General features: G+C 44.2%; 3 protein-coding genes across 3 annotated transcripts; all 3 read right to left on the reverse strand.

Annotated features, from left to right (window-relative positions):
* Positions 1–8074: 8074 nt before the first annotated feature.
* On the reverse strand, positions 8075–10538 carry LOC136503254 (uncharacterized). The gene is made up of 4 exons (XM_066498391.1): positions 10510–10538; positions 10079–10401; positions 8794–8859; positions 8075–8461 (listed from the first exon to the last, which is right to left on the reverse strand). The coding sequence occupies exons 1-4, from the start codon at positions 10536–10538 to the stop codon at positions 8307–8309; spliced, it is 573 nt and encodes a 190-aa protein (XP_066354488.1). The 3' UTR covers positions 8075–8306.
* A 353-nt stretch (positions 10539–10891) lies between these two features.
* LOC136502558 (uncharacterized) lies at positions 10892–19183 on the reverse strand. Its single transcript, XM_066497817.1, has 4 exons — positions 18848–19183; positions 12845–12941; positions 12661–12720; positions 10892–11202 (listed from the first exon to the last, which is right to left on the reverse strand). The coding sequence occupies exons 1-4, from the start codon at positions 19171–19173 to the stop codon at positions 11122–11124; spliced, it is 564 nt and encodes a 187-aa protein (XP_066353914.1). The 5' UTR covers positions 19174–19183; the 3' UTR covers positions 10892–11121.
* A 1948-nt stretch (positions 19184–21131) lies between these two features.
* On the reverse strand, positions 21132–27638 carry LOC136503255 (uncharacterized). Its single transcript, XM_066498392.1, has 3 exons — positions 27533–27638; positions 23326–23775; positions 21132–22543 (listed from the first exon to the last, which is right to left on the reverse strand). Exons 1-3 carry the CDS (start codon positions 27636–27638, stop codon positions 22488–22490), a joined length of 612 nt encoding a protein of 203 aa, XP_066354489.1. The 3' UTR covers positions 21132–22487.
* Between the last annotated feature and the right edge of the window lie 72 nt (positions 27639–27710).

The following is a 27710-nucleotide window of genomic DNA, read 5'->3' on the forward strand; positions in this document are numbered from 1 at the left end:
CTCATAACAAGCAACCTTGCATATTTATCCAATTCAATCAACTCATATGCACCCAAATGAAATGATCAACAAGAGATATACCTTGGTTGGCTCATGATCATCCAATTAGCAAGCTTCAACTAATATCTTTGCAAGCCATCAAATATATCAATAAATCATCCGCAATATGAATATTCCACTTCTATGTTGTAGCACTTGGACTTCACTCAATTTTCACTTGGTATTGGGTTTGGATGTGCACTAAGCTTCATAACTTGACTCAATATATGATGAACAATGTGAGATCAATTGAATCAAGCCTACAATGCCATGGTAACTACATACATTCATCCACTTTTTGATGGTACCCAAATAAGTTTGGGTCCTCTCAAGTTAGGAGCAACATACTTAGGCATTGCCTTAGTATGAGCAGCAGGATGTTTTGTAATTGCAACCAATAAGGTATCATTGCCATCCTTCCTAAGCAAAGAATCATCATCAATTGAAATAGGCTTAGGAGAGTTACCTAGGGGACATGAATGTGCCATATGTCCCTTTTCCTAGCATGAGTAGCACTTCTTTGATTGAGCCTTTTCTTCCTTGCTCATGTGGTGCTTCTCATTGCCTTGCCTCTCATGAGTTGCTTGAACCTTCTTCTCAAGCTTGGTAGGACACCTCGAGGTAAAGTCTCCCATATCCTCACACTTAAAGCACTTGATGTGGGCATACACCTTCTCATCTTCATTCTTGCTCATCATCTTGGCATCTTGAATAAGCATTGGATGCCTTGCCTTTCCACCCATTCTTGTTTTCTTCATCTTTTTCTTCAAGTCACCACCTTCTTCATGGTGGATCTTGATTTGCTCTTGGGGTGTCTTCTCTTGCTCATCTTGTGGCTTTAGTTGAGGCTCTTCTTGTTGCTTCACCAATTGCTTGGTTGGGCGCATTGAGGTAAGGTGACCCCAAGTGCGGCACTTGAAGCACTTCACATACTTGAGCCTCTCTTCTTCCTTCATCTTCTTGAGCTTCTCAATGTTTAGGCAAACATTTGCCAGATGTCCCGCTTTATGACACCGGTAGCACATGGAGTGAGACAACTTAAATTGTAGTTGCTTCTTCATCTTCTTTGCCCTTTTCCTTTTGTCCTTTGTCATCTTCTAGTTGAAGCCAAGGCCACTCTTGTCACCGAAGTTTCTTTGAGTCCTCAACATATGCTCAAAGGTGACTTTTGAGTTACAGCACCTCTCTAACTTGTTGCTCAATTTCTTTACTTCATTCTTGAGCTCATTGTTCTCCTTCAAAAGGTTAGTCTCATAAGACAAGGAAGTAGAACAAACATCTATATATAAAGAGCATAGCATTTCTAATAAATCATCACAGGAGGTGGATACATGCTTCTTCCCTATATCACAAGGGTTAGCAATAATATGTGATTGATCATGTGACCCATGTGATGAGCTCTCACTATTTTTAAGTTTTTTTGTAAATACTTTAATGAGAGAAACATGTTGATCTAATAATTCTTCATGAGATGCAAGTAGTGTCTCATGAGTCAATTTTAGCTCACCATGTGAAGATTTAAGAACATCAAGTAATTTCTTGTGTTCTTCACATGAGTTCTTTAGAAATGAGTTTTCATTTTCTAATTTCATTATTTTAGCTTTCTCATTTTCTAAAGACAAAGTCATGCTAGCAAGTCTACTCACAAGCTCATCATATGAATCAACATGATCAACCACATTAGCATTAGATACCTTAGTGTCACCTTGTGACATGAAGCAATGTGGTGATGTAGGAGAGCTTGTGGTAGCAATATCATCCGAGCATGATCCATCATCATCACCATCAAGTGTGCATGAAGTAGCATCATCAATCGGCATCACTTGAGGCATCATCATCCTCAATCTTGTCAAGTAAACTTGTAGTGGATCGATCATCATCATCACTTGACCATGAGGTGAAGCAATCTTCCACAATCACCAAATTGTGGTCATGCTCAACACGCTCATGCACAACCTCATCCTTGGGCTTATCCTCCTTCTTGAACTTGCCATCGTCCCATGTGGAGTCACCAAGGTGTCCATGATTGATTCCCATATCTCACAAGCGGTTCCCACGTAGTTTATCCTTTTCATCAAATCAAAGCTCAAAGTGTCCATTAGATAACAACAAGCATGTGCATCAAGTTCATAGAGAACTCTTTGAGCTTTGGTGAGATTTCTATGGTCCAAGACATGAGTGAGACCACCAGTGGCAACCCACCAAAACTTAGGTCCCTTTGCACGAAAATGATTAAGCATGTGATTTTTTCAAAGTGCAAAATTTGTGCCATCAAAAATGTGTCTCACAATCAACTATCCCACTAGATGCCATCCTCTCAAGTCGGTGAAGACCACAAATGAGAGACCAAGCTCTGATACCACGTGTTGGGGCGAGATGGCAAACTAGAGGGGGGTGAATAGTCCTTTCTAAAATTAATCGCGCCGGCTAACCAAAATAAATGCGGAATTAAAACTATCAATCTAGCCAATACTACACCCCTCTATCTAAGTTCACAAGCACTTTAAAAAGATCCTAATTAGGCAACAACAGTGCTGGGTTAGCTAGAGCTCACCTAATCAATTTTAGAGCAAGGTCACACAAACCTATGCACTAGTACTTCACACAACCGAGGGAGCTCCTATACAACTAGTGAATCAAAAGCACAAAGCTCACTAGCAATGCTCAATAACAAGGCTACACAAGCCAAATTAGAGAGCATAAATTACTTAGCTACACAAACTAAGCAATGTGACTAATAAGGTTACTAAACCAAATTAGCTACACAAGGGAGCTACTTTCTATGCTACACAAGAAAGAAGGCAACTAGCAAGCTACTAAAGCTAAGCTAGTCACAAGAGCAACTACACAAGCACAATGTAAATGAAAGTAATACAAGCTTGTGTTTCACGCAAAGCAAACCACCGAGAAGATGATGAAGACAATGTTGACACGATGATTTTCTCCTGAGGTTTAGTTGGTTGCCACCATGCTACGTCCCTGTTGTGTCGATCGCTCATTTGGTGGTTCAGCGGGTAATTGGCATCACCCACCATGCCCACATGTCGGGCACCGCAAGAACCTACCCTGGAAGTGAGGGTAGCTCAATAACATGCTCTACTAGAGTTGCTCTTCGCTATCCTCACGGGGGGTGAGCACAATCCCCCTCACAAATCCTCCTCTATAGCACCGCACAATCTTCTCGTGTGCTTCAACAGAGTCACAAGCCACCAAGCCATCTAGGAGGTGGCAACCTCTAAGACTAACAAGCACCACCAGCTTGCAACACGATCACCTAGTGCCACTCGATCCAACCTCAGGATACAATCACACTAGAATCGCTCACTCACTCGATCGAATGATCACTATCAAGCACAAGTGAGTTAGAGGGCTCCCAAGCACACCTACACAAGCCACGAAGGCTCAAGGGTGCTCAGCTGCTGGCAAAGGCCGGCCAACACTTCTATTTATAGCCCCAAGGGCTAAAATAGCCGTTACCCCTTCACAGGGCATTTTTTTAACATGACCAAATTGCACACAGCCAGCATCCGGTCGTGCTGTGCCGTCCACGTGGCATCCATCGTTCAACCCTGGCCACGCGATCCCACCGGCTCTCTATCGCCCGCGCGTGCCAACAGTCAAAAGTATCACCGAACGCACCTCCACACGAGCACCTGACGTGCCAATGCCAGAGTCCGATCATGGTTGTGCCATGCCACGAACCCAACGACTTGACGTACCACGCCAGACCTGACGCTACCCCAAGCACGATGCAAAGTTAGATCACTCGAGTGGCACTAGATGACCGATATGCAAACAAGTTTGACCCTCTTGATAGTATGGCCATCTATCTTAAACCCGGTCATCAACTTCTCTACATGCCTATGACCGGTGTGAAATGAAATGCCCTAGGTTATACCTTTGCCTTGCGCATTCCATTCCTACTCCTCCGACATTGATGCAACATATGCACCAACAAGATCAACAATGATATGATCCACTCCATATCATCATGTGACCATATCGGTTCATCGATCTTGACTTTACTTGCTCTTCACCGTTTCTTCGGTCCATCAGCGCTAAGTCATCACTCAACTTGCCTTTCACACTTGCAACCAGTCCATCAAGCCAAGCCTTGTCTTGATCTTCTCCACCTTGGTCACATGACTCAATGTCATGTTCATATGCAATGAGCTCCTTCATCACATGTGTGAGCTTTGCAACATCTCTAGGCCATTTTCACTGTCATGGCATATGTTGCTCTCACATATGTTGGACTAATCACCTATGTATCTCACTTAAACACATTAGTCCACCTAAGGTTGTCACTCAATTACTAAAACCAAACAAGGACCTTTCAGAGGCCAAAGGTGAACAGGAACGGGAGTGGGAGCTCAACATGGAGACGCGCTGCGGAGGATGTGGATGGGGGACTCGGAGTTTAGGGGTGATGAGATTGGTGAGGCCAGGTGTGTGCGGGTGGAGTAGCCGACTGAGGCCGTTTAATGGGAGCGTCACTCCGATTCAATGTGATATGACGGGGAGCGTTGGGGCGGTGCCTTAGGAACCACAATCGGGGCGGCCTCATCGTTGGTCGCTTTGGATTCCAAACCCGCATTGTTTTGGGCTGAGCCGTCCAGATCGCGTCCAACGACCAAAAGTGCCACAAAGGAGTGCATAGCCAGACGATATGCCACTCATTAGATAACATCACTGGATCAGCTTGTCAAGACAATCTGAAGCAGGATGACATGTGCACCGGATGATACGCAACCGAGAAAATGTGACACGGTTAATACAATGGTCAGTTTCCTGAAGTCATTTTGCATAAAATCTTGATAAACTTATTGCACCATCCTTGGATCCAAACATAAGTGCAACGCACAGACAACGATGATTGCAAAGGAAGCTAAACATTCATTCTAGTAGGAATTGAGTGAAGCACAACGACCGGATGATACTCCGATGGGTGAAGCACAGCTCGCCCGGATGATACGCAACCGACACATATAAATCTTGGTAGACTCAGCTTATTGCACCATCCTTGGATCCAAACATACCCCATGGACTACAATGAGTCAATGATTGATATTCATCCATGAATTTGATTGTAAAAATGATTATTTTTCATTTTGTCATAGATACTTCCCCATGCATGTTCTTCATCAACAAGCTCCCGGGACACCACCAGTTCATCTTGCATGAGATCCTTAGATTGAACTCCTTATTATGCTATGGAACATATTGTACCCAACATGTATGAGTCGCAGACAATGCGGCTATAAAGATTTATGTTATGTGCAAAGCAAAGACAACATTTCTGCCAAAGGAAGCTAAACACTCATTCTAATTTCTAGGTACGAATTGAGTGAAGAGCAACGACTGGATCATACTCCAATGAGTAATCAGATCATCACCATATAGTAGGAGGACAACAAAGTCGTTCGACACTCGTCCCACAATCTCGCCGCATGGACACCAAGATCGTACGGCACACAAAGCATCAGAACCTGCCCAGTTTGGCTCCACCATTAACGAGAGGAATTCAATAACCTGGTGGGTATATAGTTCGCGATCTCACATTTAGATAAGTACAAAATCGTAGTATAATAACAGTGGTGGGCACCCAAGATATAGTTTAGACACACCCAAGTTCACAAAATATCATACCAAACAACTGAAGGTGTAGCAAGTTGCAAATTAATAAGATAACTAGCAGGATACAAATTGCAGGGAGGAGGAAATCACCCCCTATATCTACTCTTCATTAAGAGCAGAAAGGAGGATCCGCTCCACATCCACTGCAGCAAGGATTGCGTGACCAGCGGCACCGAAGTCAGCTACCAATGATTCAATTGTCGTCCGGGACGATTGTGGCGGGAATCCCCGGTACGCTTGACGAAAGTCCACCGCATCCCCGAACCGGAGCTGGGCGACAGCCAGAGCTCTGGTGGTCCCCACCCGAACGCCATGTGAGACCACGCGCGTGACATGCACAGGCATTGCGCGGAGGCGCTCCTTAACTTCCGTCGGATTACCGTGCTCCTCCGCATGGGACACCGTGTTGCAAGCAACGCCTGTCGCCCCATAGAGGGTTACAAGGTCTTCATTCCGCTGATTGATGAGACCCTGCAGCACGAGCTGTCTGTCCTCGAGAACGCGGCGCTCACGCCTGGAATTCACCACGTCGACAAGATGGTGCCCCGCGTTCCGGCGCTCCGCAACCAGCTATTCTCAGAGGGCTGGAAAGAACAACAAACAGGTCAATGGCAGGATGCAATGGGATCGATGTAGATTCAAATGTGATCGTAGTAGTAATTACCGACAAGCTGTGCCTGCGCCGCAACCCTCTCTCGGTGAGCCACGGACAGCGCCACCTCCGCAGCCTTCAAGGAAGACCGCAGCCACTCCGCTTCCCTGTGCATTTCCGAGACAGTGGTGTAGCTCCGGTCGAGGTCCCAGATCACCGTGCTCCAGTCTTATCCATCGCCCCAATCATCAGAGTCGTCAGACACGGTAGAACGACGGGGGAGGAATGGAGTGGCGAAGAGGTGGCAGGCTCGTGCGAGGCAAGGCGACCAGCCGACGGCGGACCGGCTGTGGAGTGGGCCCTATAAAGCAGACGGTGTCAGGGCAACTCGAATGAGACAAAGGATGACAGATGAGCTTACCGGATCAGGGCGCGAAGAGGAGGACGACTGCTCGACTCAGGTGACGACTCCATTGGTTGCTTATCGCGGTCCATCGATCTTGTCGGGGCAGAGCAGAGGATTGAGTAGAGATCGCAAAGGGGAAGGTGAGTCCGAGAGCTCGGCAGCTAATCACCTCCTCCTTTTCTTCCTCTTTTATAGCCTCAAAAACGTCTCTGGTGGCCGTCGAACTCCCACTGCCGTGGAAGTTACAGCCACGCTACGCCACACACCCCACGACTCCCAGCGGGGCAGGTTTTCCAATCGTAACCACGCATCGGAAGGAGAACCATCAAGACCGACGCTTCAACTCGCCCGGATGAGTGGAAGGGACTCAAATGCAAGGTTAGTATGTTGTGCTCTTAGGGCTTATTTGGATCCACAGAGATAATAGTTAGCTGCTAATAATTAGCTCATTAGATTCAAATATGTCTAGCTAATTGTTAGCTGAATATCCAACTAACAACTATTTCACTAGTTGGACCAAACTAATTAATAGCAGCTAAACTCCCTCTATCCAGAAACAATAGACATATTTGACTGGAAAATATCATATAAATAGATTTATCCGCACTTTTTCTTGTAGTACGTAGTCAATTGCTAGAGAATCAATATCATCTTAAAGCCACTATGAACATAGATCTATTCATGTAAATTTCATGCTCTAAACTTGCACATAATTTAACTAATTGTTGATCAAACTTTATAAATTTGACTTCTTTCTAGTCTAATACGCCAATCAAATGCATATCAAATGCGAGGCCAATACGCCTACCAAATGTGAGGCCACCGGAAAGGTGGTGAGCATTGGAATGGAATGAATATTAAGATAAATAAAAGATACCAAGAAAATTGAGAAAGTTATTCAATCTTATATTAATTTCCTATACTTGACTGAACAACTTTCAATTATGTTATTTCAACTACACCAAATGATCTTTTTCTTTTTGCGAAAACACCAAATGATCTTTTGAATTGGTCAAGACTCTCCTGTTTATGGCCCCTTCTATTCTATATAGTACCTGTTGTTGTTTCATTGAATTTGCTTCAAGCTTGCGATTCGACTTTGATCATTATGGATTGGTACCAAGAAGATCAAGTCCTAGGCAAGCGGACCTAAACCTAATTTTCACAGCCGGTATGGTAACAATGAAAATGGCTCCTTCTTTAGTGAGATTATATGAGCAAATGTCTGAACCAAAATACGTCATTTCTATGGGAGCTTGGTTCGAATGTATCGCCACCAACAAGAGAGACACTCAGCTGAAGAGAAACTTTTTTTTTTTGAAAGTTAATCTCAGCACAGCAGAAACTGCTATTGGCGCCACTCCTTTTCAGGTGAAGAGAAACTCAGCACAGAAGAAACTGCATCTATTGGTGCGACTCTTTGCAAGCGGTGCATGAACATATGATAGGAGTAGCACTGGTAAAATAAGGTAGACAGAATCCACCGCGGTCAGAAAGGGTTTTTCAGAGACATCTCTTCGCTACACCATGACTCTTAGCGATATACAATGGCCATATGAATCGTCAAAGCTAGGCATGACAAAATGCAGTTCAAGATCGAGGTCAACGAGAGTATTAAGTGGCACTTAAACATCACAAGAACTGCGTGATAACAGCTCCTGCTGCCACGAGGATCAATGCAGCGATGGGAATGCCACACGAACTGGAGACCTCAGCGCCTGAACGAACCATTGACCCAGCTGGTGGAACTGCCTCCATTGGCTTGGACATCAACTCAGGGACAGCAGCTGCACCAACACATATGTATCAAAAGATTAATTCATACATAACCTTCATAGGAAGGCAACCATGCTAAAGAGAAACTCAATACACAATAGTCCATACATAATAACACAAATTACAAAGCATTCTTCATTACGACACAGTAAGAATAGTTAATATAAACAATAACACAAAGTACTAAAGAGTTATGAACTATGAAATGTGCATCACATGATGTGTCGTGTAGTTAAGATACTAAACTGTAATTGCACAACAAACTAACATTTGTGTGGACAGAAAAGCAGTGAGAACCTTTTTTAAAAAAAAATGGAGTGGTAATCTGAAGAAATATGTTCACATGGGGAAATTTCTTGCCTGGTTGTTGACTGGGGCATGAAATGCAATTCCGGCAGCGCCTTCAGTTCTATGTTCAGGAAATGAAACAACAAAATGATCAGTGAGAAGTTAATGGATTGTGCAATATTATACTCTTATCTCTTTTTTATACTCTTTATCTTGTTCAGTCATATGATTAGGATAAACACCACAAGCAGTACATGCGCGATCTGCATGTCAAGAAGAAAGATGGCAGCTTCTAACATAACAAAAATAGGTGAACTTATAGTAAGAGAGACAAATTTGCCAAGCATCAGGTAATGTTTGTCTCCTGCTAAACCATCAGGATATGACTTGAAGATTTAGCATCAGGATATGACATGAAGACAAGACAGAACTATCACATTGTTACAATAAATTTCTTTGAGAACAGAAAGGACTCTCATAAATCGAGGCGTCAAAAATTTATTAAGATTAGTAGATGACTAATCATGGTTCCAAAGAAACATTTTGTTTAGCACATGCCAAACTAATGGTGTATCTTAAATTATGAAAGAGAAGGGTGAAAAAAGTAATGTTGCCTTATATTACAAGAATGAAACATGCTAGCTGCCTTTCCACTACAACACGAAACAACGGTTGATAAGCAACACAACAAATGAACGAGTCCTGCTAAGGGCCTATTTGAATCAGCTAAGCCTAGTTACTAGTTGAGGCTAAAAATTAGCCCAAATTAGCTCACATATTAGCTTCCTGTTTGGATAGGCTAGAGCTAATTTGGGCTAAAAATTAGCTGGCTAATAATTAGCCCTATGCATCAAACAGGCCCTAAGAAGTAGGAACACAAACTAAAATGAGAGAACCTGTCGGACTCGCATACAATCTAACTCAAGCAAGGAATTCTAAAATACTTATCTGCCAAACAACTGGATATGACTTGAAGCCAAAAAGAAAATCATGCTAAGAACCAGTATCAAAGAGCAGAAATACTACTATTGCAGCAGCAATTAATGTGAGGACAAAACAGAGTCCCTAAAATTTGAAAAAAAAAAATGACGACTGATTAAGTTGACGACTAGCAGAGAACTGAACGAGAATGGCGCGTCTAGGAGGCAGCAAGCAAGCCAGTGCTATTTGTCATCCACAACTTGAGCTAGTCCTCCATATGCGGTTGTACACAGCAAAAGCGCGCAAAGACAGCAGCATTGCGACGAGAACGTGTCCAGGAACCTGACGCAACAACACAGATGATTCTTCAATCATGGTGCGAGAGGGGAGAAAGGCACGAGGGGGCGTGACTCCCTCACCACGGAAGGCGTCGGCGAAGAGGGTGGCGGCCTCCACGGTGGCGGCGGCAAAGGCGTTTCCCGCAGCGCAGGCAGGGAGGAGCGCGGCGAGGCTGGCGGCGTCGATGGGGAAGCCGAGGAGAAGCGGGTTGCGGAGCAGGTGGCATAGGCAGCCCTCCTGTCCGCCTCCCGCCGCCGACGGGGTTACGGCGCGGAGGAAGGCGACGCAGCAGGCGTCGGTGGGTGCGGGCGGGGAGCCAGCCAGCGGCGGCGCCACGGCCGCCACGTGCGGCAGGCACGGCGAGATGGACACGATCGTGGCCGCGTCCAGGGCGGAGAGAGATCTTGTCCGTCGTTTCGTTTGAAAGGCGGTTCACACGGTACTAATCGGACGGCTGCACTAGCCACAGAAGTCCTGGATATCCCGCTGAGAGGAGCGGGAGGTAGCTGGCCTTGATGTGTGGTATTCGCGTGATGACATGGCATGTTTTAGGCTCAAAAAATAAGACTCTTGGAGAAAAAATATGACATGGCATGTTTTAGGCAGCAGGAAAGTATCCGCGTGATGACATGACATGGCATGTATAACCACCCAAAACTATGATTTTTTTTTGGCTTTTTATTTTTTTTTTCTTTGAACAGTCTTGGAGATGCTCTTATATACCAAGAAAAAGTAGATTTTCACCGACCTGAACAATTCAAACTACGAAGCTCCGTACGCAGGAGGCAGAGAACAGCGTAGATCAGAAGTCACCTAATCTTCAGGACATATTGCATATACCAGAAAATGATATACCTCCAGCAATGAAACACAAGCAAAGATATAGGTTACACATAGCCACAGGCCACAGGTACTAATTTGGCATGTATTAACTCCATTAAACAAAGCACGGGCCACTGGGTTTAAATTCTACGAGAGACGTGGGCACATGGCCAATGCAATAGGAAATGCCACTAATGGTGACCTAAGTTACGCGTACACCGTACACTTTGAAGATTACGAGCTTAGCTTGAAGATTTCAAGCACAAAATGGTGTCATCCTGCCATAGCCAGCCAACATGATTTAGGAGATTTTCTTGGCGATGTCCTTGATAACCTTGTCCATGTCGAGCTTCTTCATTGGTGCGAAGGGGCGTGGCATGTTCTGTGCATCAAATGCAGTTTTAAATAAACCAAATGAAATCATGTGGATGTCATCATTATGGTATTACATGCAAAGATGGGCTATCCCTACTGTTTTCAGAACGTCATGACATCTTAGATGGTGCAAACTACTATTTATTCATCTTAACCTTTCTAACGTTCTTCTAAGGAACAATGTATAGCATGGAATGAAGCCAAATATCTGGCAGGAGTGCAGATTTGGTGCCCAGGGGGCTGGTGCCCTCCTTAGCTAAATACTATGTTGCAATGTTTCAAAAATCATTAGAAAAATCATGTATGCAGTACACATAAAGTTAAATATAGCCGCAACAATTTAGTTTGAAATCAATCCTAAGATGCCAAGAAACAAATTAGACAAGCAATCAACTTGGTACTGTTCATCATGTGCTGACATTGACACTTTTGTTTTTTATTCTCAGAATCAAAGATGAATTTCAATCTAAATTGTTGCGGCTACACTTAACTTTAGGTGTACTCAAGGTTTAAAATAGCGGGTTATTGCAAATAGCGGCATCTTTTTTCCAGAAGCTATAAAGCTATAGCGCAGCTATAGCGGAGCTATGACAGATAGCGGTTTTTAAGAAAACCATAAAAAAATCAAGTAATTATTTCATAAAAACACAAGAATAGTGAAAATTACTGAACACAAATATGTTTTCAAGGCTTTAGGAGTCTAAGGAATATTATTTAATATGGCATTATAGCACAATTTGTGAGACTCAAGTGTTCAATTTTCTAAAAGATCAACTTAACAACAAAAGATAAATATATAATAAGTAGATTATCACTCTAAAAGCTAAAGTTGAAATAGCAGCGTTATTTTAAAGTCACAGCTACTCAATTTAGCGACGTTAAAGCATAATATAGTGGTTATAAATGACATAGCGGAAAAATAGAAATAGCGTAGCGGGAGCTCTCTCTAGAGGCTATAGCGGCGCTATAGCGTTGCTATAGCCCGCTATTTAAATCCATGGGTGTACTACATACATGATTTTTGTGATGATTTTTGAAACATTGTAACAAGGTATTTTAGCTAACGAGGGCGCCAACACCCCTAGGCGCCATATGATTTTCCATATGGCAGAATGAAAAGAAGTACAACAATTTGGTAAGCTGATACTGAATAATTTAAATGTATGCAACTTTTGTTTGGAAGGTTTTATCATAAGTAACACAGTGGACAAATGGTTAGCAAAAATGGTACATGTTCGAATTTTGTATTTTAAAGTCAAATTTCATGAATCACTCTAGTATGGGATAATGGGCTGTGCTGTCTGAGGCTAATTGCTATGCACAAAAATGTGTCAAATGTTACCATGAGATCATTAGATAGAATTTGGCATAGGCCTCAGATAATAAATAGCTCTAAAATAGACAAAATACATATAGCACACTGAGAACCTATATGATTTAGGAAAATGACAGTTAAGAATATTACCAACAGTGATATGAACACTTCGCCACCTTCTTCACGTATCTCAAGGCAACCACGGCGTGGCTGGGGATTAAAAAAAACAGTATAATGGCCATCAAGAAAGTAGGATGTACATGGAAGCTGTTTTAGGGTATCACACAAACCCACGGTTTGGCAAAGATCATGACGATTAACACAGTATGGATACCTTCTGAGGGTTGATTATCACAGACACCCCCGGAACAGAACTTTCCAGGTCCTCCTTCACCTTCTGAGCTCGGATCTTAAACTGTCTGCATTGAGTGCTATAGAATAGCAGAAAGAAGAACTATAACCAAAGTTGCAGCTCAGTATCTCTAAATAAAGTGCATTGACAGGAATAAATATATTAAGAACGATGAAACAAATGGAAGCCTTCAACTAATGAAGGCAACTATTCCTTGCAATGTGTTGTCCCCGAAACAAAATTTGCTGACATGTGACCTCAAAAACAATGTTACAGAAGGTTCTAGGCACTAGAAAGGCAATACAGACTGCTAAGTGACAAGGCAAGCCTTCTTGATTGTACTTTTTGCATGTTAAATGAAGACGTGTGTGTGTGTGTGTGTGTGGTGGGTGGAGGGGGGATTCAGAGATGAGAGCAAAATAACAGAGAGAACAGGGAAATACATGGAGAAAATGCCTTAGGTGTCAACAAAACGGTATTACTCTGCCTAGCAACTAGGCACTGCCTAACTTCCCTTTTTTAAACACAGATCCATAATGCTTAACTTCACCCAGATTTGTTGCAAAGTTTAATGCTAATAAAAAACTCTATTTTGACTATTAAACTTGCTGACAAGCAAGACCACAGGAGAAAGAAACACTACCTACTTTTTTTTTGGTTTATTATCCACACAGCAGGGGAAACTGTGACAATATACAGAAGAGGAAAACAAGAAGTTTGATAACCACCACACCCTTTTCCAATTTGAAAAAAGTTCGTATTTTCCCAGTTTTGTCCACCTAACAAAAAACTCATACATAAAAGAGTAACCCTACATTAAACCTACTCCAGGTTCCCAGCAGTAAATAGAATAATCCTCCAATCTTCTGTTCTACAGAAAAAGAAATGGAACCCCGTTCCCTTTGTTCCAAATAGAAACTATCTACTGAAATTGGTGAACTATATATATATCATGGGAAAACGGGATAACAAGGTTGAGATAACAGAATGAAAATGCTATGACTAGATCAAATCATCATAGAATCTAAAAGCAGACCCAATTTAGCCAAATATACATTACTGTTTCAAATTCACCATGCATTTCAGCAATGATGTATTCAAAAAAAATTTCAAAGACTTGAATAATAAATTTGAGTAAACTTCAAATAAATGTTCTAAGATTGGAAATCTTACTGCAGAACCTACATCCATATCGTGCAAATCTGGACATTAAAAAACAAAATTACAAAAATACACCCATCTTCTTATGCTACCATATTGCAAAACTAAACATTTTTCCGAAACAACATAGTAAGCTGCTGAATGAGAATAAAATTTAGTTTTGCAATATGACCTGATAAAGTGGATAGATTCTATAAACTGCAGTTCTGTGACACTAATGACCATAGAAGTGTAGTTTGTAAAATTGGATGAGAAACTGTAATCTGATGGCAGGTGTCATGGACTGGGCTGACATGTGGCCATGTGGGCCAAGACCGGGCTACCTAAGTGGGCTGGGCTGAAGGACTCTAGCTACAAAAGCAAGGAACAACGTTCAGAGACAGGATCGAACAGAACGAGAATCTTGAGTCATCTTTCACCTCTCACCAAGAACCTCTCCCTGCTGTTCTTACTTGTTATCTCTCTGACTCTTTGCCTCCTCTACCCAATTCCCTTTTATTCCCCTAAGATTGAATCCCCAAACAATCAAATATTGCTGTAACTGTGATTTCGCGGTCTAGGACTGTGACAACAGGTCTCTGAAATAGCATTTTTTTTAAATATACTAAAACTTATACAAGAAATAAATAATTTCTTGTAGTATCAACAACAACAACAAAGCCTTTAAGTCCCAAACAAGTTGGGGTAGGCTAGAGTTGAAACCCAACAGAAGCAATCAAGGTTCAGGCACGTGAATAGCTGTCTTCCAAGCACTCCTATCTAAGGCTAAGTCTTTGGGTATATTCCATCCTTTCAAGTCTCCTTTTATTGCCTCTACCCAAGTCAACTTCGGTCTTCCTCTGCCTCTCTTCACGTTACTGTCCTGACTTAGGATTCCACTACGCACCGGTGCATCTAGAGGTCTCCGTTGCACATGTCCAAACCATCTCAACCGGTGTTGGACAAGCTTTTCTTCAATTGGCGCTACCCCTAATCTCTCACGTATATCATCGTTCCGAACTCGATCCCTTCTTGTATGACCGCAAATCCAACGCAACATACGCATTTCCGCGACACTTAGCTGTTGAATATGTCGTCTTTTCGTAGGCCAACATTCTGCACCATACAACATAGCAGGTCTAATCGCCGTCCTATAAAACTTGCCTTTTAGCTTCTGTGGTACCCTTTTGTCACATAGGACACCAGACGCTTGCCGCCACTTCATCCACCCTGCTTTGATTCTATGGCTAACATCTTCATCAATATCCCCGTCCCTCTGTAGCATTGATCCTAAATATCGAAAGGTATCCTTCCTAGGCACTACTTGACCTTCCAAACTAACATCTTCCTCCTCCCGAGTAGTAGTGCCGAAGTCACATCTCATATACTCAGTCTTAGTTCTACTAAGTCTAAAACCTTTGGACTCCAAAGTCTCCCGCCATAACTCCAGTTTCTGATTCACTACTGTCCGGCTTTCATCAACTAGCACTACATCGTCCGCGAAAAGCATACACCAAGGGATGTCCCCTTGTATGTCCCTTGTGACCTCATCCATCACTAAAGCAAACAAATAAGGGCTCAAAGCTGACCCTTGATGTAGTCCTATCCTAATCGGGAAGTCATCCGTGTCTCCATCACTTGTTCGAACTCTAGTCACAACATTGCTGTACATGTCCTTAATGAGCCCGACGTACTTCGTTGGGACTTTATGTTTGTCCAACGCCCACCACATAACATTCCTTGGTATTTTATCATAAGCCTTCTCCAAGTCAATAAAAACCATGTGTAGGTCCTTCTTCTTCTCCCTATACCGCTCCATAACTTGTCTTATTAAGAAAATGGCTTCCATGGTTGACCTTCCGGGCATGAAACCAAATTGGTTCATAGAGACCCGCGTTATTGCTCTCAAGCGATGCTCGATAACTCTCTCCCATAGCTTCATAGTATGGCTCATCAACTTAATTCCTCGGTAATTTGTACAACTTTGAATATCCCCTTTATTCTTGTAGATCGGTACCAATATACTTCTCCTCCACTCATCAGGCATCTTGTTCGATCGAAAAATATGGTTGAACAGCTTGGTTAACCATACTACAGCTATGTCCCCGAGGCATCTCCACACCTCGATTGGGATACCATCCGGTCCCATCGCCTTACCTCCTTTCATCCTTTTCAACGCCTCTCTGACCTCAGATTCTTGGATTCTCCGCACAAAGCGCCTATTGGTGTCATCAAAAGAGTCATCCAACTGAAAGGTTGTGTCCATATTCTCACCATTGAACAATTTGTCAAAATACTCTTGCCATCGATGTCGGATCTCATCCTCCTTTACCAAGAGATGCTCCCTTTCATCCTTAATGCACTTAACTTGGTTGAAGTCCCGTGTCTTTCTCTCACGAACCCTAGCCATCCTATAAATGTCCTTCTCTCCTTCCTTCGTACTCAAATGTTGGTAAAGATCCTCGTACGCTCTACCCTTTGCCACACTTACAGCTCGCTTTGCAGTCTTCTTTGCCACCTTATACTTCTCTATATTGTCCACACTCCTGTCATGGTACAAGCGTCTATAGCATTCTTTCTTCTCCTTAATAGCCTTTTGGACTTCCTCATTCCACCACCAAGTATCTTTAGCCTCACGTCCCCTTCCTTTGGTTACTCCACACACCTCTGAGGCTACCTTCCGAATGTTGGTTGCCATCTTGTCCCACATATTGTTTATGTCGTCTTCTTCCTTCCAAGAGCCCCCTTTGATAACCCTTTCCCTAAATACCTCTGACGTCTCCCCTTTCAGTTTCCACCACTTTGTTCTTTCAATCTTAGCTTGTTTATCTCTACGGGCACGTATCTGAAAACGAAAATCTGCCACCAAAAGCTTATGTTGAGAAACAACACACTCCCCTGGTATCACCTTGCAATCCAAGCATGCTCGTTTGTCCTTTCTTCTTGCGAGGACAAAATCAATCTAACTACAGTGTTGTCCGCTACTGAAGGTCACTAGATGAGATTCTCTCTTTCTAAAGAAAGTGTTGGCTATCATCAGGTCAAAAGCTACCGCGAAGTCTAGAGCTTCCTCCCCCTCCTGATTCCTACTACCATACCCAAAACCTCCATGAACTGCCTCGAAACCTACGCTTGTAGTACCTACATGCCCATTAAGATCTCCTCCTATAAAAAGCTTCTCACTACTAGGTATAGCTCTAACCAGGCCATCTAAGTCTTCCCAGAACTGTCTCTTAGCACTCTCGTCGAGGCCTACTTGGGGGGCATACGCACTAATTACGTTCAAGACCATATCACCAACGACAAGCTTGACTAAGATAATCCTATCTCCTTGCCTTCTCACTCCCACCACACCATTCTTGAGGCTCTTATCAATCAAAACTCCTACTCCATTTCTATTCGCGACTGTCCCTGTATACCAAAGCTTGAAACCTGTATTGTCCACCTCCTTCGCCTTCTGACCCTTCCATTTAGTCTCTTGAACGCATAATATATTTACACGCCTCCTAGTCGCGGTATCAACTAATTCTCTTAACTTACCTGTAAGTGACCCTACATTCCAACTACCTAAACGGATCCTAGTTGGTTCGACTAGCTTCCTTACCCTTCGCACCCGTCAACTCTGATGCGAAGACCCTTGCTCATTTTTCACTACACCCGGGCGCCGATGTAGCGCGCCACTAAGGAAGCGACGACCCGATCCTTGGTTACTTGACACCATGCCCAGATCACGACACGGCGCGTCACGGGGGTGACGACCCGGCCCTTGCCCATTTAACACCATACCCGGGTTCCGATATGGCGCGTCGCTAAGAGGGTTACGCCCCAACGATTTTCTTTCGGGTTTCATCTCCATTTAAGTGGCTAAGTTTTTACATTGGCTCGCCACGCCTAACACAACCCTCCTCCTTTACCAGGGCTTGGGACCTGCTATGCTGGGACACCAAAGGCGCCCCACCATAGGCGGAGTTAATTTCTTGTAGTATATATAAGAAAATATTAGATGAAAGGTCAAAGCAAAACATCTACAACAGAAAGGAAATAGGCAAGTCCTTGCAATTAACCAACATGACCGGTCAAATAAAGTAGGACGCTATCAAAATACCAGAAAGATTCTACAAACATATTTCAAGGACCATATCAAGGTCAGATCCTAGCTAGGGATTCAACAAACCTAAGGATTGTAAAATTAATTATTAAGATGAGATTATAGATAACACCAGAACCAGACTAGCTATTATGAAGTGAGATTAGATTGTAGATGGTAGTGAACCTGTTTTATGTGACTATGGACTAGCTATTACAAAGTGAGATTGTCTTGAAAAATAGAGGTGATTTTTATAGCCTGCAGACATGAGATATAAAAAATGTGTTTGGATCAGTGACATTGCATAGCCTGCAATGGATAGAGTTGCATACATTCTTCATCTTCAAAACTATTTTTTTTAAAAAAAAATTTAAGTCCATTTGTTGTTCCTATGAAAACAATAAAAAGTACACAGGACAACTTCCTTCCTCATGTTGTTTGTCAATGTAAAGAATGTGTATTCCAACTTATATTGCATTAATTGACGACACCTCACAACTGCAAAGAAAAACAAGCCCACACCACATATTGTTTGTTCCTTCCAATTTGTGTTTATCACTATCTATTCACCCGCTTTTCCTTGCTAAAAGACCAGCATATCGTTGTTCCTCCGGCAGAAAAAAAAAACAATGAGGGTAATCAAATGAGAACAAAATAACCTAAATCCCATCTTTTCCCGTGTCCCCCCAAAATCATCTGTTATCTCTGTCAGCAGCCAAATCACCGCATATCCTGAAAGTACACACGAAGGCACTCACCAGGCCTCGACGATGACACGCTTCCCCCCTGCCACCGCATCACCCCCATCCTCCTCCTCTGCCGCTGGCGCCGCCGCCTCGGCTTCCTTCTTGCCTGTCTTCCTCCCCTTCGGCTCGGTGGTCACCGTCACCGCCTCGACTTTCTTGGCTCTCTTCCTAGCCTTCGGCTCGGCAACCGCCGCCTCGTTTTCCTTCTTAGCAGCTGGCACTGCCTTCGCCGGAGCAGGCTCCGTTCCCCGCTTCCCTGCAGCAGCCATGCTCCGCGTCTTCCTCGGGGACCCCGCCGCAGGGGCAGCCGTCGCTGGGGACTTGCGCTTGGGAGGCATCGCTGGGTGGGTTGGCTCGCCTCTCCGTGCACTTGCTTGGGGTTTCGTGTCGCGGAAGTGAGAATGGAACAGAGAGTAATAGAGAAGGCGGAGGGGAACGGGAAAAGGCGCGGGAGAAAGGGATTTTTCCCGCCAATAGCAAGTGAGGGTGATGAGGTTATGGAATCATGGGCTCTTCTTCGGCCCAGTCTTGGCGACGGGGCAGGTTCGGATCGGGTGAAGTGCCTGTACATTTATAACCCAAACCTGGACTAAAACCCGAATCCGAAACCGAAATCAATTTGGGTGAAACTCTATCTCAAAACCTAGGGATCCCGAAACCTGACGGATAATCTGAAACCCAGAAAAAATTCGCAAATCCACAGCCGACGCCTCCCTAGTCCAGCATGCGGGCAGCGTGCGCCAGCGGGCCGTCTGCAGGGTGTGCCCGCGTCGTGTGCCTGGCGGCGCCGGCTGCCGGCAGCAGGGGGATGCGGGAGCAGGGCCAAGGAAGTCGCCCGTCGCCGAGGACCGAGCGCCGTGCCGTCGTGAGGAGCCGCCGACTAGGGCACTCCGCGTCCGCGACCGAGAGAGAGAGGGTGACCGCCGACTGGAGGAGTAGAGGACTAGGGAGCCGACGAGGTCGCGAACGGGATGAGGGGAAGCACCAAAGCGGACGAGCTGTCGTCGCCCGTCGGGTGGGTGCGGCCACCGTACGCTCATGCGGGGTGCGGGGAGTCGGGGACGCGGGGTGCCTAATTGCGCTGCGCCTGGCGCCTGGTGGGATGCGGACGCTGGGCTGCGGGTGCAGGCTGAGCAGCTGACGCTAAGGGATTGAGGAACAGATGAGGATTTTAGGCTTATATATTTAGGGTTTTTAATTGGGCTTCTAATGGGCTAATTCTTTTGGGCCCGATGGAGCTCCATGGGTGAAATTAAGGATCCACCCCAAACCTAGGGTATTTCGGGTATCCAAACCTAAAAATTCATGGACGAAAACCAGACACCAAAACCGAAACCTGCAGACCCGAAACCCATGGATATCTGCCCGAACCCGATCCGCTGCAGGGGCGTAGATGACGCCACCCCTGCTGGGTTTCACAGATCGCTTCCGCAGGCGTGGGAGCAACGGCGGCCGCGCACGTGGACATACAGAGGCAAAAAAAAAATGCATGCTTGCTGCACTGTAGCACATTAATCGGCGTAGATGCACTAAAACGGCTGTTGCATTGCACGTAATCTATTCCTTCTTCTCTAATAATAAGAGGCAAAATTTCTGCTACCAATAGTTTTTCGTCTAATCTAGGGCATGTTCGGCTGGTATTAAAATCGGCTGATAAGCCGGCTAAAGCTATTTTATTGTGAGAGAAAAATACTGTAGATTCTAGCTGATAAGTCGGCTGATAAATTCAAACGAACAGTCTAGTCTTGGTCATTATAGAACCGTCTGTTTTTCTTTCTTTTTTTTGAGTGGAATACATTTCCATCCGAATGTTCTTTTTCTGGGTTTTTTTGTTTCTTTGGCCCTGTTCAGCTTACCCCATATTCGGCTTGTTTTTTCAGCCGAAACAGTATTTTTCTCTCACAACAATTCAACCGGAACAGTGTTTTTCAGCCAGTTTCAAACCAGCAAACGGGACCTTTCTGTTTTTCTCCCTCAGATAGAATCCCACGTTCGGTTGTGTACATGATTTTTTGTCTCCATTTTTTATAAACAAAAATAAATAAATAACAAATATAGCCTCTCTCCCACCAAGATCCAAATACCATACAAATCCCAAATATGATGTAAATCCAAATCAGACGACCTCAATAAGGCAACAACTCCTCAAATCAAATCAATAAATCCATTGTTTCTTCTTCCTTTATTCTATCACAAGAAGAAATCAAGAACAACACACCAACGGCGTTGCTGAGCCCTGGTCGTCAACGAGGTGGAGGTGTGAAGTTGAGTGAACGAGTTACCCCTTAGGGTCTTGGCTTCATATTAATATAGGCGGGGAACAACCCCTCGTGTGGCTTGTACACAAAGTTAGGATTACAACAAGATAAAGATCACAACAAGATCTATCTATCTACTTGAGATACAAGAAAGCAACAGAATACTATATCTGTGCTAGATATAGAAACCGTGATCATCTTAACACCCCCTCTCAATCTCAACCGGACACAAGATTGAGATGGCTCCTAAATTGGATCAATTTAGCTACTGGTAAAGACTTTGTAAACCCGTCTGCTTACTGATCACCTGAGCAAATATGTCTAATGTCTAACAACTTTTGAGCCACCCTTTCTCTGACAAAGTGGAAATCGATTTCAATATGCTTCGTCCTTGCATGAAATATAGGATTTGCTGATAGATATGTGGCTCCAAGGTTGTCACACCATAGCCGAGCCGTGGAAGGGTGCTGAACTTTCAACTCTGTCAACAATCTCTGAACCCACATCATCTCTCCTGTTGCATCTGCAAGTGCTTTGTATTCTACCTCTGTACTCGAGCGGGAGACGGTGGCTTGTTTCCTTGCACTCCATGAGATCATATTACAACTAAGGAACACGGCAAAACCACCAGTAGATCACCGATCATCAACACACCCCGCCCAATCAGCATCTAAAGAAGAACTTACCATCATGGACTTGGACCTCCTGATGTGAAGCCCAAGTTTTGACATTCCATGAATATACCGAAGTATACGTTTCACAACACTCTTGTGCACAGTTGTAGGAGCGTGGAGAAATTGACACACCTTTTTTACTGCAAACGAAATGTCAGGTTTAGTCAATGTTAGGTATTGCATAGCTCCCACAACACTTCTATAATTTGTAGAATCCTCAGGTCCAAGTGGATCTCTGTCTGCTGCACTAAGCTTCTCAACACTAGACAAAGGTGTATTGATCGGTTTGCTATTACTCATGCCTGCCCGCTTGACAATTTCTTCGGCATATTTACCTTGAGACAGAATCAAACCATCTGAATTCCTTTTAACTTCAATCCCAAGGAAGTAATGCAAGTCTCCAAGATCCTTCAAGGTAAATTCTTTTTCTAGATCTTTGAGTCGAGCATCTGTGGCTTCTTGTGAGGAACTTGCCACAATGATGTCATCTACATAAACCAAAACAAATATAACATGCTTTCCTATATTATAATAGAAGAGGGATGTATCTGCCTTGGAAGATCTAAACCTCGGTGCTGCAAGTTTCCCACATAGCCGAGCATACCAAGCATGTGGTGCTTGTTTGAGACCACAAGCTTTGTCTAGTTTGCAAACGAATGTTGGTTTTGACATATCTGCATATCCTGGCGGTTGTCGCATATATACTTCCTCCTCTAACACTCAATGAAGGAATGCATTTTGGACATCAAGCTGCCTCAGTGACCACCCTCTTGAAACTGCAATAGAGAGAATTAGTCAAATCGTAGCAGCTTTAACCACTGGACTGAATGCTATCTGCAACATGTCATTTGAGATGGTGACTGGATTAGGCTTCCTCTGTATTAAACTTTTCTGGAATGGTTGAGATTTGAGATAAGTTCAGAAATTCAGAGAATTCTGATTTATAGTATGGCTATGATGTATTCCAGACACTGCAAGTTGAGAGAGAAGCCAAGGAGTTGGTGGTGGGTGGGTGGGTGGGTGGGTGGGTGGGTGGGTGGGTGGGGGGGGGGGGGGGGGGGGGGGGGGGGGCGCTCATAGGAGAGGGCGCCTGGAGATAGTATTAGGAGTACCTGGTTGTGATTCTGATGGCCAGCAGCAGGGGAAGTGCAAGCTCCAGCAAGAATTTGTTGGTTTGTGGAAGCGCGACGGAATGCTGGTGGAAGAAGAGGCGCATTGCTGCTAGCAGCTCGCCGTCGCTGCAGAGGGGCTAGGAGCAGCGCTACACTGCAAGGGGAGCTGGGGAGAAGCACGACCTGTACTCAAGGCCAGTGGCCGCCGGGCGGTGTAGGCGGAAGCGGGAGACAGGTGAGAGCTACGGATGTCGCAGAATGGCGGGCGAGAGGCCTTGCGCTGGCACGCGCCAGTGGACCAGACCCGCGGCGCGCCGCTTCGCTGGTTCATCGCACTCGCGCCGCGGGCTCTCTCCTCCTTCTGGCATTTTATCGAACACATTGTGGGCGTTGTCCATATCGAGCTTGAAGCCAAAATTTGGTTGAACGCCGTCACCGGTCCTGACCTTGGATTTTCTTGAGGCTGGATTGTGGACGGCTGGCGTGCATCCTTGGCAGGGCAAACGGCGGCGGCCGGTCGAGCAGCGGAGCCACGCGCAGCAGGTGGTGCGAGCCCGTGTCACCACCGCGGCGCAAGGGACGCCTCGTAAGCGAGCCTCTGCGTAGGCACGACCGCACCGGGGTGGCCGCAGCCGCCGTGTCTGCGCCCGCCGCCCACTCTGGGGTGGCCGGAGCCGCCACACCCGCACCGCCCGACGCGCCGGGGTCGTAGGGGCAGCTGGGCCCCGCCCGCACCAGGATGGCCGGGCCCGCCGGGGTCGCCGGGGCTCCCACCCGCGCAGGGATGGCCGGGAACACCGCGCACGCGGCCCGCACCCCGCCCGCGCTGGGGCCGCTGGCGCCCCGCCCGCGCCGGAAGGAGGAGCGAGCGGGTTCGCGAACGTCCGGGTTGACAGCTTAACGAGACCCGCTACACCTCCGATCGGATGGTTCATATCGTGCCTTGGCTTGATCCGACGGCTAGTGGGTTTACGAGCGACATGGCACTGGCCCAGTTCGCGTGTTTTAAACCCGGTTTGATCTGTTTTTTTAATGCGAAACAATATTTTTCTCTCGTAAATTTCTCCGGATTCATCTAAATGCCTCTAGATTTCTCCAAATTTCTCCAAGCGAACGGGGTCACTATCCGTTAGCCCACTTTTAGTGCAGAAATCATAAATAGAGATGCAGTCCATAGCTAAAGGTAGCCGTAGACATATGGATTACCCATAATATAAGAAATAAAGTAACATTAATCTTTCTCTCTCTTTCCCTCCTCCCATCTTCTCTCGGTAGCCATAGAGTTCCACTTCTTCCTATATTATAGGTGCCTGAATTTTAATGGTAATTTCAGGCAACACTCTCGTGCCACCAACCAATACAAGTAAATTATTATTTTTGTGATTTGTTATTGTCTTTGTGTCGTAACATATTAAATTTTTGTCCTTGTCTTTCTATAAAAGTAATTGTTAATTGTCTTTGTGCCAATACAATGCAAATTAGATTTTGATCGGGTTTATGATTTTGTCTAATATGTTTTTTTATTCTCGGTACCAAAAATTACAGATTGCACCTATAGAAATTGCTGTAAAAAGAATATGTAATTTTAATATAAAATATATGCAATAACCATCGTCTGAAAAAAAAACTAAAATTCAGACGCCTGAATTTTAGTAAATCCCATGGCTAACCTCCTATGACGAGGAAGGCTAGTTTATATAGCCTCCGCCCCTATATAGACTACAATATGACTAATGGGCTAACACAGTGTCATGACCCGGTCGTGAGTAATGCATAAACATCGACATCATGAGCATCATTAACATTTTAATCTCTATTTTGGAAAGATCGTATATAAAATTATGTATTTTCTAGACTCTGTAGTGCACTCTCAGACAGTAGATCACCCGGATCATTCTGAAATACATAGCTTTAGATTTAGGCTTGGTTTGGATTCATCCAACTAAATTTAGCTAGCTAAAATTTCAATGCTAAACTTTAACCAACTAAAAGTTCTCAGACAGCAGATCACCCGGATCATTCTGAAATACATAGCTTTAGATTTAGGCTTGGTTTGGATTCATCCAACTAAATTTAGCTAGCTAAAATTTCAATGTTAAACTTTAACCAACTAAAAGTTCTCCTAACTAAACTTTAGTGAGTGCGTTTGATCCTCTGGCTTACAGACTCAGTTGAGTTTAGCTGAGTTGAAACAGCTAAACTCAGCTAAATTTTAGCTGGTATTTTAGCTTTGCCGTTTTAATCCCTAGCAGCTAAATTTAAAATTTAGCTTGTGGATCCAAACATGCCCTTATCAATCTGTACGAACACATGTTTTTGGCATAGAGTCCGGTGGTTCTCCCTAACAGTTCGACAGAACACTTCATGCACAGAAATGAGGTGTCCATCTCGGAAAGTCATGGCCCAACATATCAGGTATGTGCATATCAGGGGAATGGCCTAGAGGAGCAGCGGGATTGTTGTAAAATATAGACTCTATTATAGAAGGAAAGGAGAATGGAAAATCATAATCCTAGTATGTTTGTTATGTGGGCTCTTACCAAACTCTTATATCTTGACAGGACTATATATACGTGGGAGTTCTATGTTGTAATCATCAATATTCAGAGAAATAAAAAATAGTCTTTCTATCTTGTGTCTATATATTTTACTTTTAACTATTATGCTGATCGTGAGAGACGAAGAGAGAAAGGTTAGCGACATGTTTCACAACACAATCCAATCAATCATTCAAACAACAGCATTAATTTTAAATTTCCTTCTATCCTGGCGGCAGGTCATTTTGTGGCCTATATAAATAAATATTCAGAGGCCAGATTAATGAATTTATTATCTAAAAAATATGAATAAACACTGTTTGTACCTCAGTGGTAAGGCAAATTGCCCTTGGTGTGCAGGCCCAAGGTTCGAACCCTTCTGCCCACAGTGCGTGTTTGTGTTATTTTTTTTCTCCGGTGGGCCTTGGATCGAATGCTCCAGGAAGGCTAAGCTTGGCCACTCGGCCGTGCAAGCGGGTAAGCAAGAGTGGACGAAAAAAAAAGACGGAAAAGCCGGCCGGCATAGGAAAAATGAATAGAAAATCGGGCCATTGAAGATTTCAGGCCGAGCTGGGCCGTGATGACGGGAAATCAAGAAAGGCTATGGTAGTCTGCTGCCATCCTTTTGGGCTCGGGTTTGGATAAAACTGGGGAAATTTCGGGGATTTGGGGATCTAGGGTTTTGGATCTTGGGAATTTGAAGTACTTGGTGTTCTTTCTTTTAAATACCCTCATGCGTGATGATGTGACACACCACTGAAAACCCAAGATAGGCACTATTGTGCTTCGTAACATGAACTAGGTATAAACAAGAGAACTGCTAGTCCTAACTTGAGCTTACACAGAGTTTAAAGAAAAAACTTGAGCTTACACAAAGGCTCTTGTGCCCTTGGTAGATTCATAGGATCTTAAGGTGTAAAACTAGGACACGAGAACATAAATGAACTAGTGCTAATCATACCTTCGTTTGACGAGTTAGCTGTTAGGGCAAGCTGATGAACCGTGCCTGGTTGGAGCCGGCAAGAATCCAGTAAATGGAGAGGCATCGCCAGGTTCTGTTCGGCAGGACTTATTGCTGTTGCGATTGATTTGTAGGGCTAATTTATTATAAGAGAAAAATATTATTCCCATAGCTAAAAAGTAGGGTTGATTCTGGCTGATAAGCTCAAGCAAACAGGCCTGTGGGCAGTATTAGTGGCTGTTATAGGTGAGTACTTTGCCCCTGATTGAGGCACATGACAGACCTCTGATGCACTAGCTATAACTTTTTTCGAATTGCAAAGGACAACAAGCAGTCGGATGTTTTCACATCCAGTTGCTTGGTTGTTTGGATCCAGTGACTAAACTTTAGGATGTGTCGAATAGGGTGTTCGGATACTAATATAAAAAAAAACAAATTACAGAATCCGTCAGTAATCCGTGAGACGAATTTATTAAACCTAATTAACCCATCATTAGCACATGTTTACTGTAGCACCACATTGTCAAATCATGGACTAATTATGCTTAAAACATTCGTCTCGCAAAACAAACTAAATCTGTACATTTAGTTTCATAAATAATCTATATTTAATACTCAATGCATGTGTTAAATATCTGATGGGACATCGAAGTTTACGGCTGACCACCAATGGTTCTTTTTTGGGCAAAAGCCATCGTCCACCCATCCCTGACCCCGACATTGCACTGCATTCTTCGTCCGTTTGAACCGGTAAATGACTCCCTTTCTGATGTGTCATGTGTGTTTGATTTGCTTGATTTCTTGATGTGGGAGCTGCTTATTTGGGGTTGATTTTCACAACTTGTGCAGTTATGGTTGGGGAAAGTTATTTGCCGATTTTATCTTTTGTTTTTCTTATTTTATTAGGAATAGACCAAATTGTTTAGAGCTGGTTCCAGCCTAATTGAACCAATCCAAGAGCTTCCTAAAAAATTAACCCTGAAAACTCTTTATTCGGGCCTCTCGTCAGCCTCTAAAATTAGTTTCCTCCACAACAACTCCCTAATCTTTGCACCCAAAAATAATTTAAGCTCACCACGTCATTAGTTAGTTGGATCATGAATTTTTCCGTCCGCTCATCGGCTCATCGCCTAGAGCCCTGGACGGTATGCTTGCCGGCGGACTGAGCCAGAGGCGTCTGCACTGGTGGCAGTGGCCTCACCGAAGCGTCGACGGACAGGGGAAGCCGCGTCTGCACACTGACGGACAAGGGCTGCCACATCTGCGTGTTGATGGACATGCACATGCCCATGAAAGAGAACCAGCAGCTCCTGCCGAGCTGATTTCCAATCGT

Source organism: Miscanthus floridulus, chromosome 14 (assembly GCF_019320115.1).
Source record: "Miscanthus floridulus cultivar M001 chromosome 14, ASM1932011v1, whole genome shotgun sequence".
Taxonomy (NCBI): domain Eukaryota; kingdom Viridiplantae; phylum Streptophyta; class Magnoliopsida; order Poales; family Poaceae; genus Miscanthus; species Miscanthus floridulus.

Coding starts and splice junctions, on each gene's coding strand:
- LOC136502558 (XM_066497817.1), bottom strand. CDS start 19,173: ATGCCTCCCAAGCGCAAGTCCCCAGCGACGGCTGCCCCTGCGGCGGGG. Junction 12,942..18,847: donor CGTGTCATCGTCGAGGCCTG/GTGAGTGCCTTC, acceptor GCTATTCTATAG/CACTCAATGCAGACAGTTTA. Junction 12,721..12,844: donor TGATAATCAACCCTCAGAAG/GTATCCATACTG, acceptor TTTAATCCCCAG/CCACGCCGTGGTTGCCTTGA.
- LOC136503254 (XM_066498391.1), bottom strand. CDS start 10,538: ATGTCATCACGCGAATACCACACATCAAG. Junction 10,402..10,509: donor CGCGAATACCACACATCAAG/GCCAGCTACCTC, acceptor ACGACGGACAAG/ATCTCTCTCCGCCCTGGACG. Junction 8,462..8,793: donor CAGGCAAGAAATTTCCCCAT/GTGAACATATTT, acceptor GTGTTGGTGCAG/CTGCTGTCCCTGAGTTGATG.
- LOC136503255 (XM_066498392.1), bottom strand. CDS start 27,638: ATGTGGCAGCCCTTGTCCGTCAGTGTGCAGACGCGGCTTCCCCTGTCC. Junction 23,776..27,532: donor GCCTCTGGCTCAGTCCGCCG/GCAAGCATACCG, acceptor GGTCTCGTTAAG/CTGTCAACCCGGACGTTCGC. Junction 22,544..23,325: donor CAGCCTCAAGAAAATCCAAG/GTCAGGACCGGT, acceptor TCTCTATTGCAG/TTTCAAGAGGGTGGTCACTG.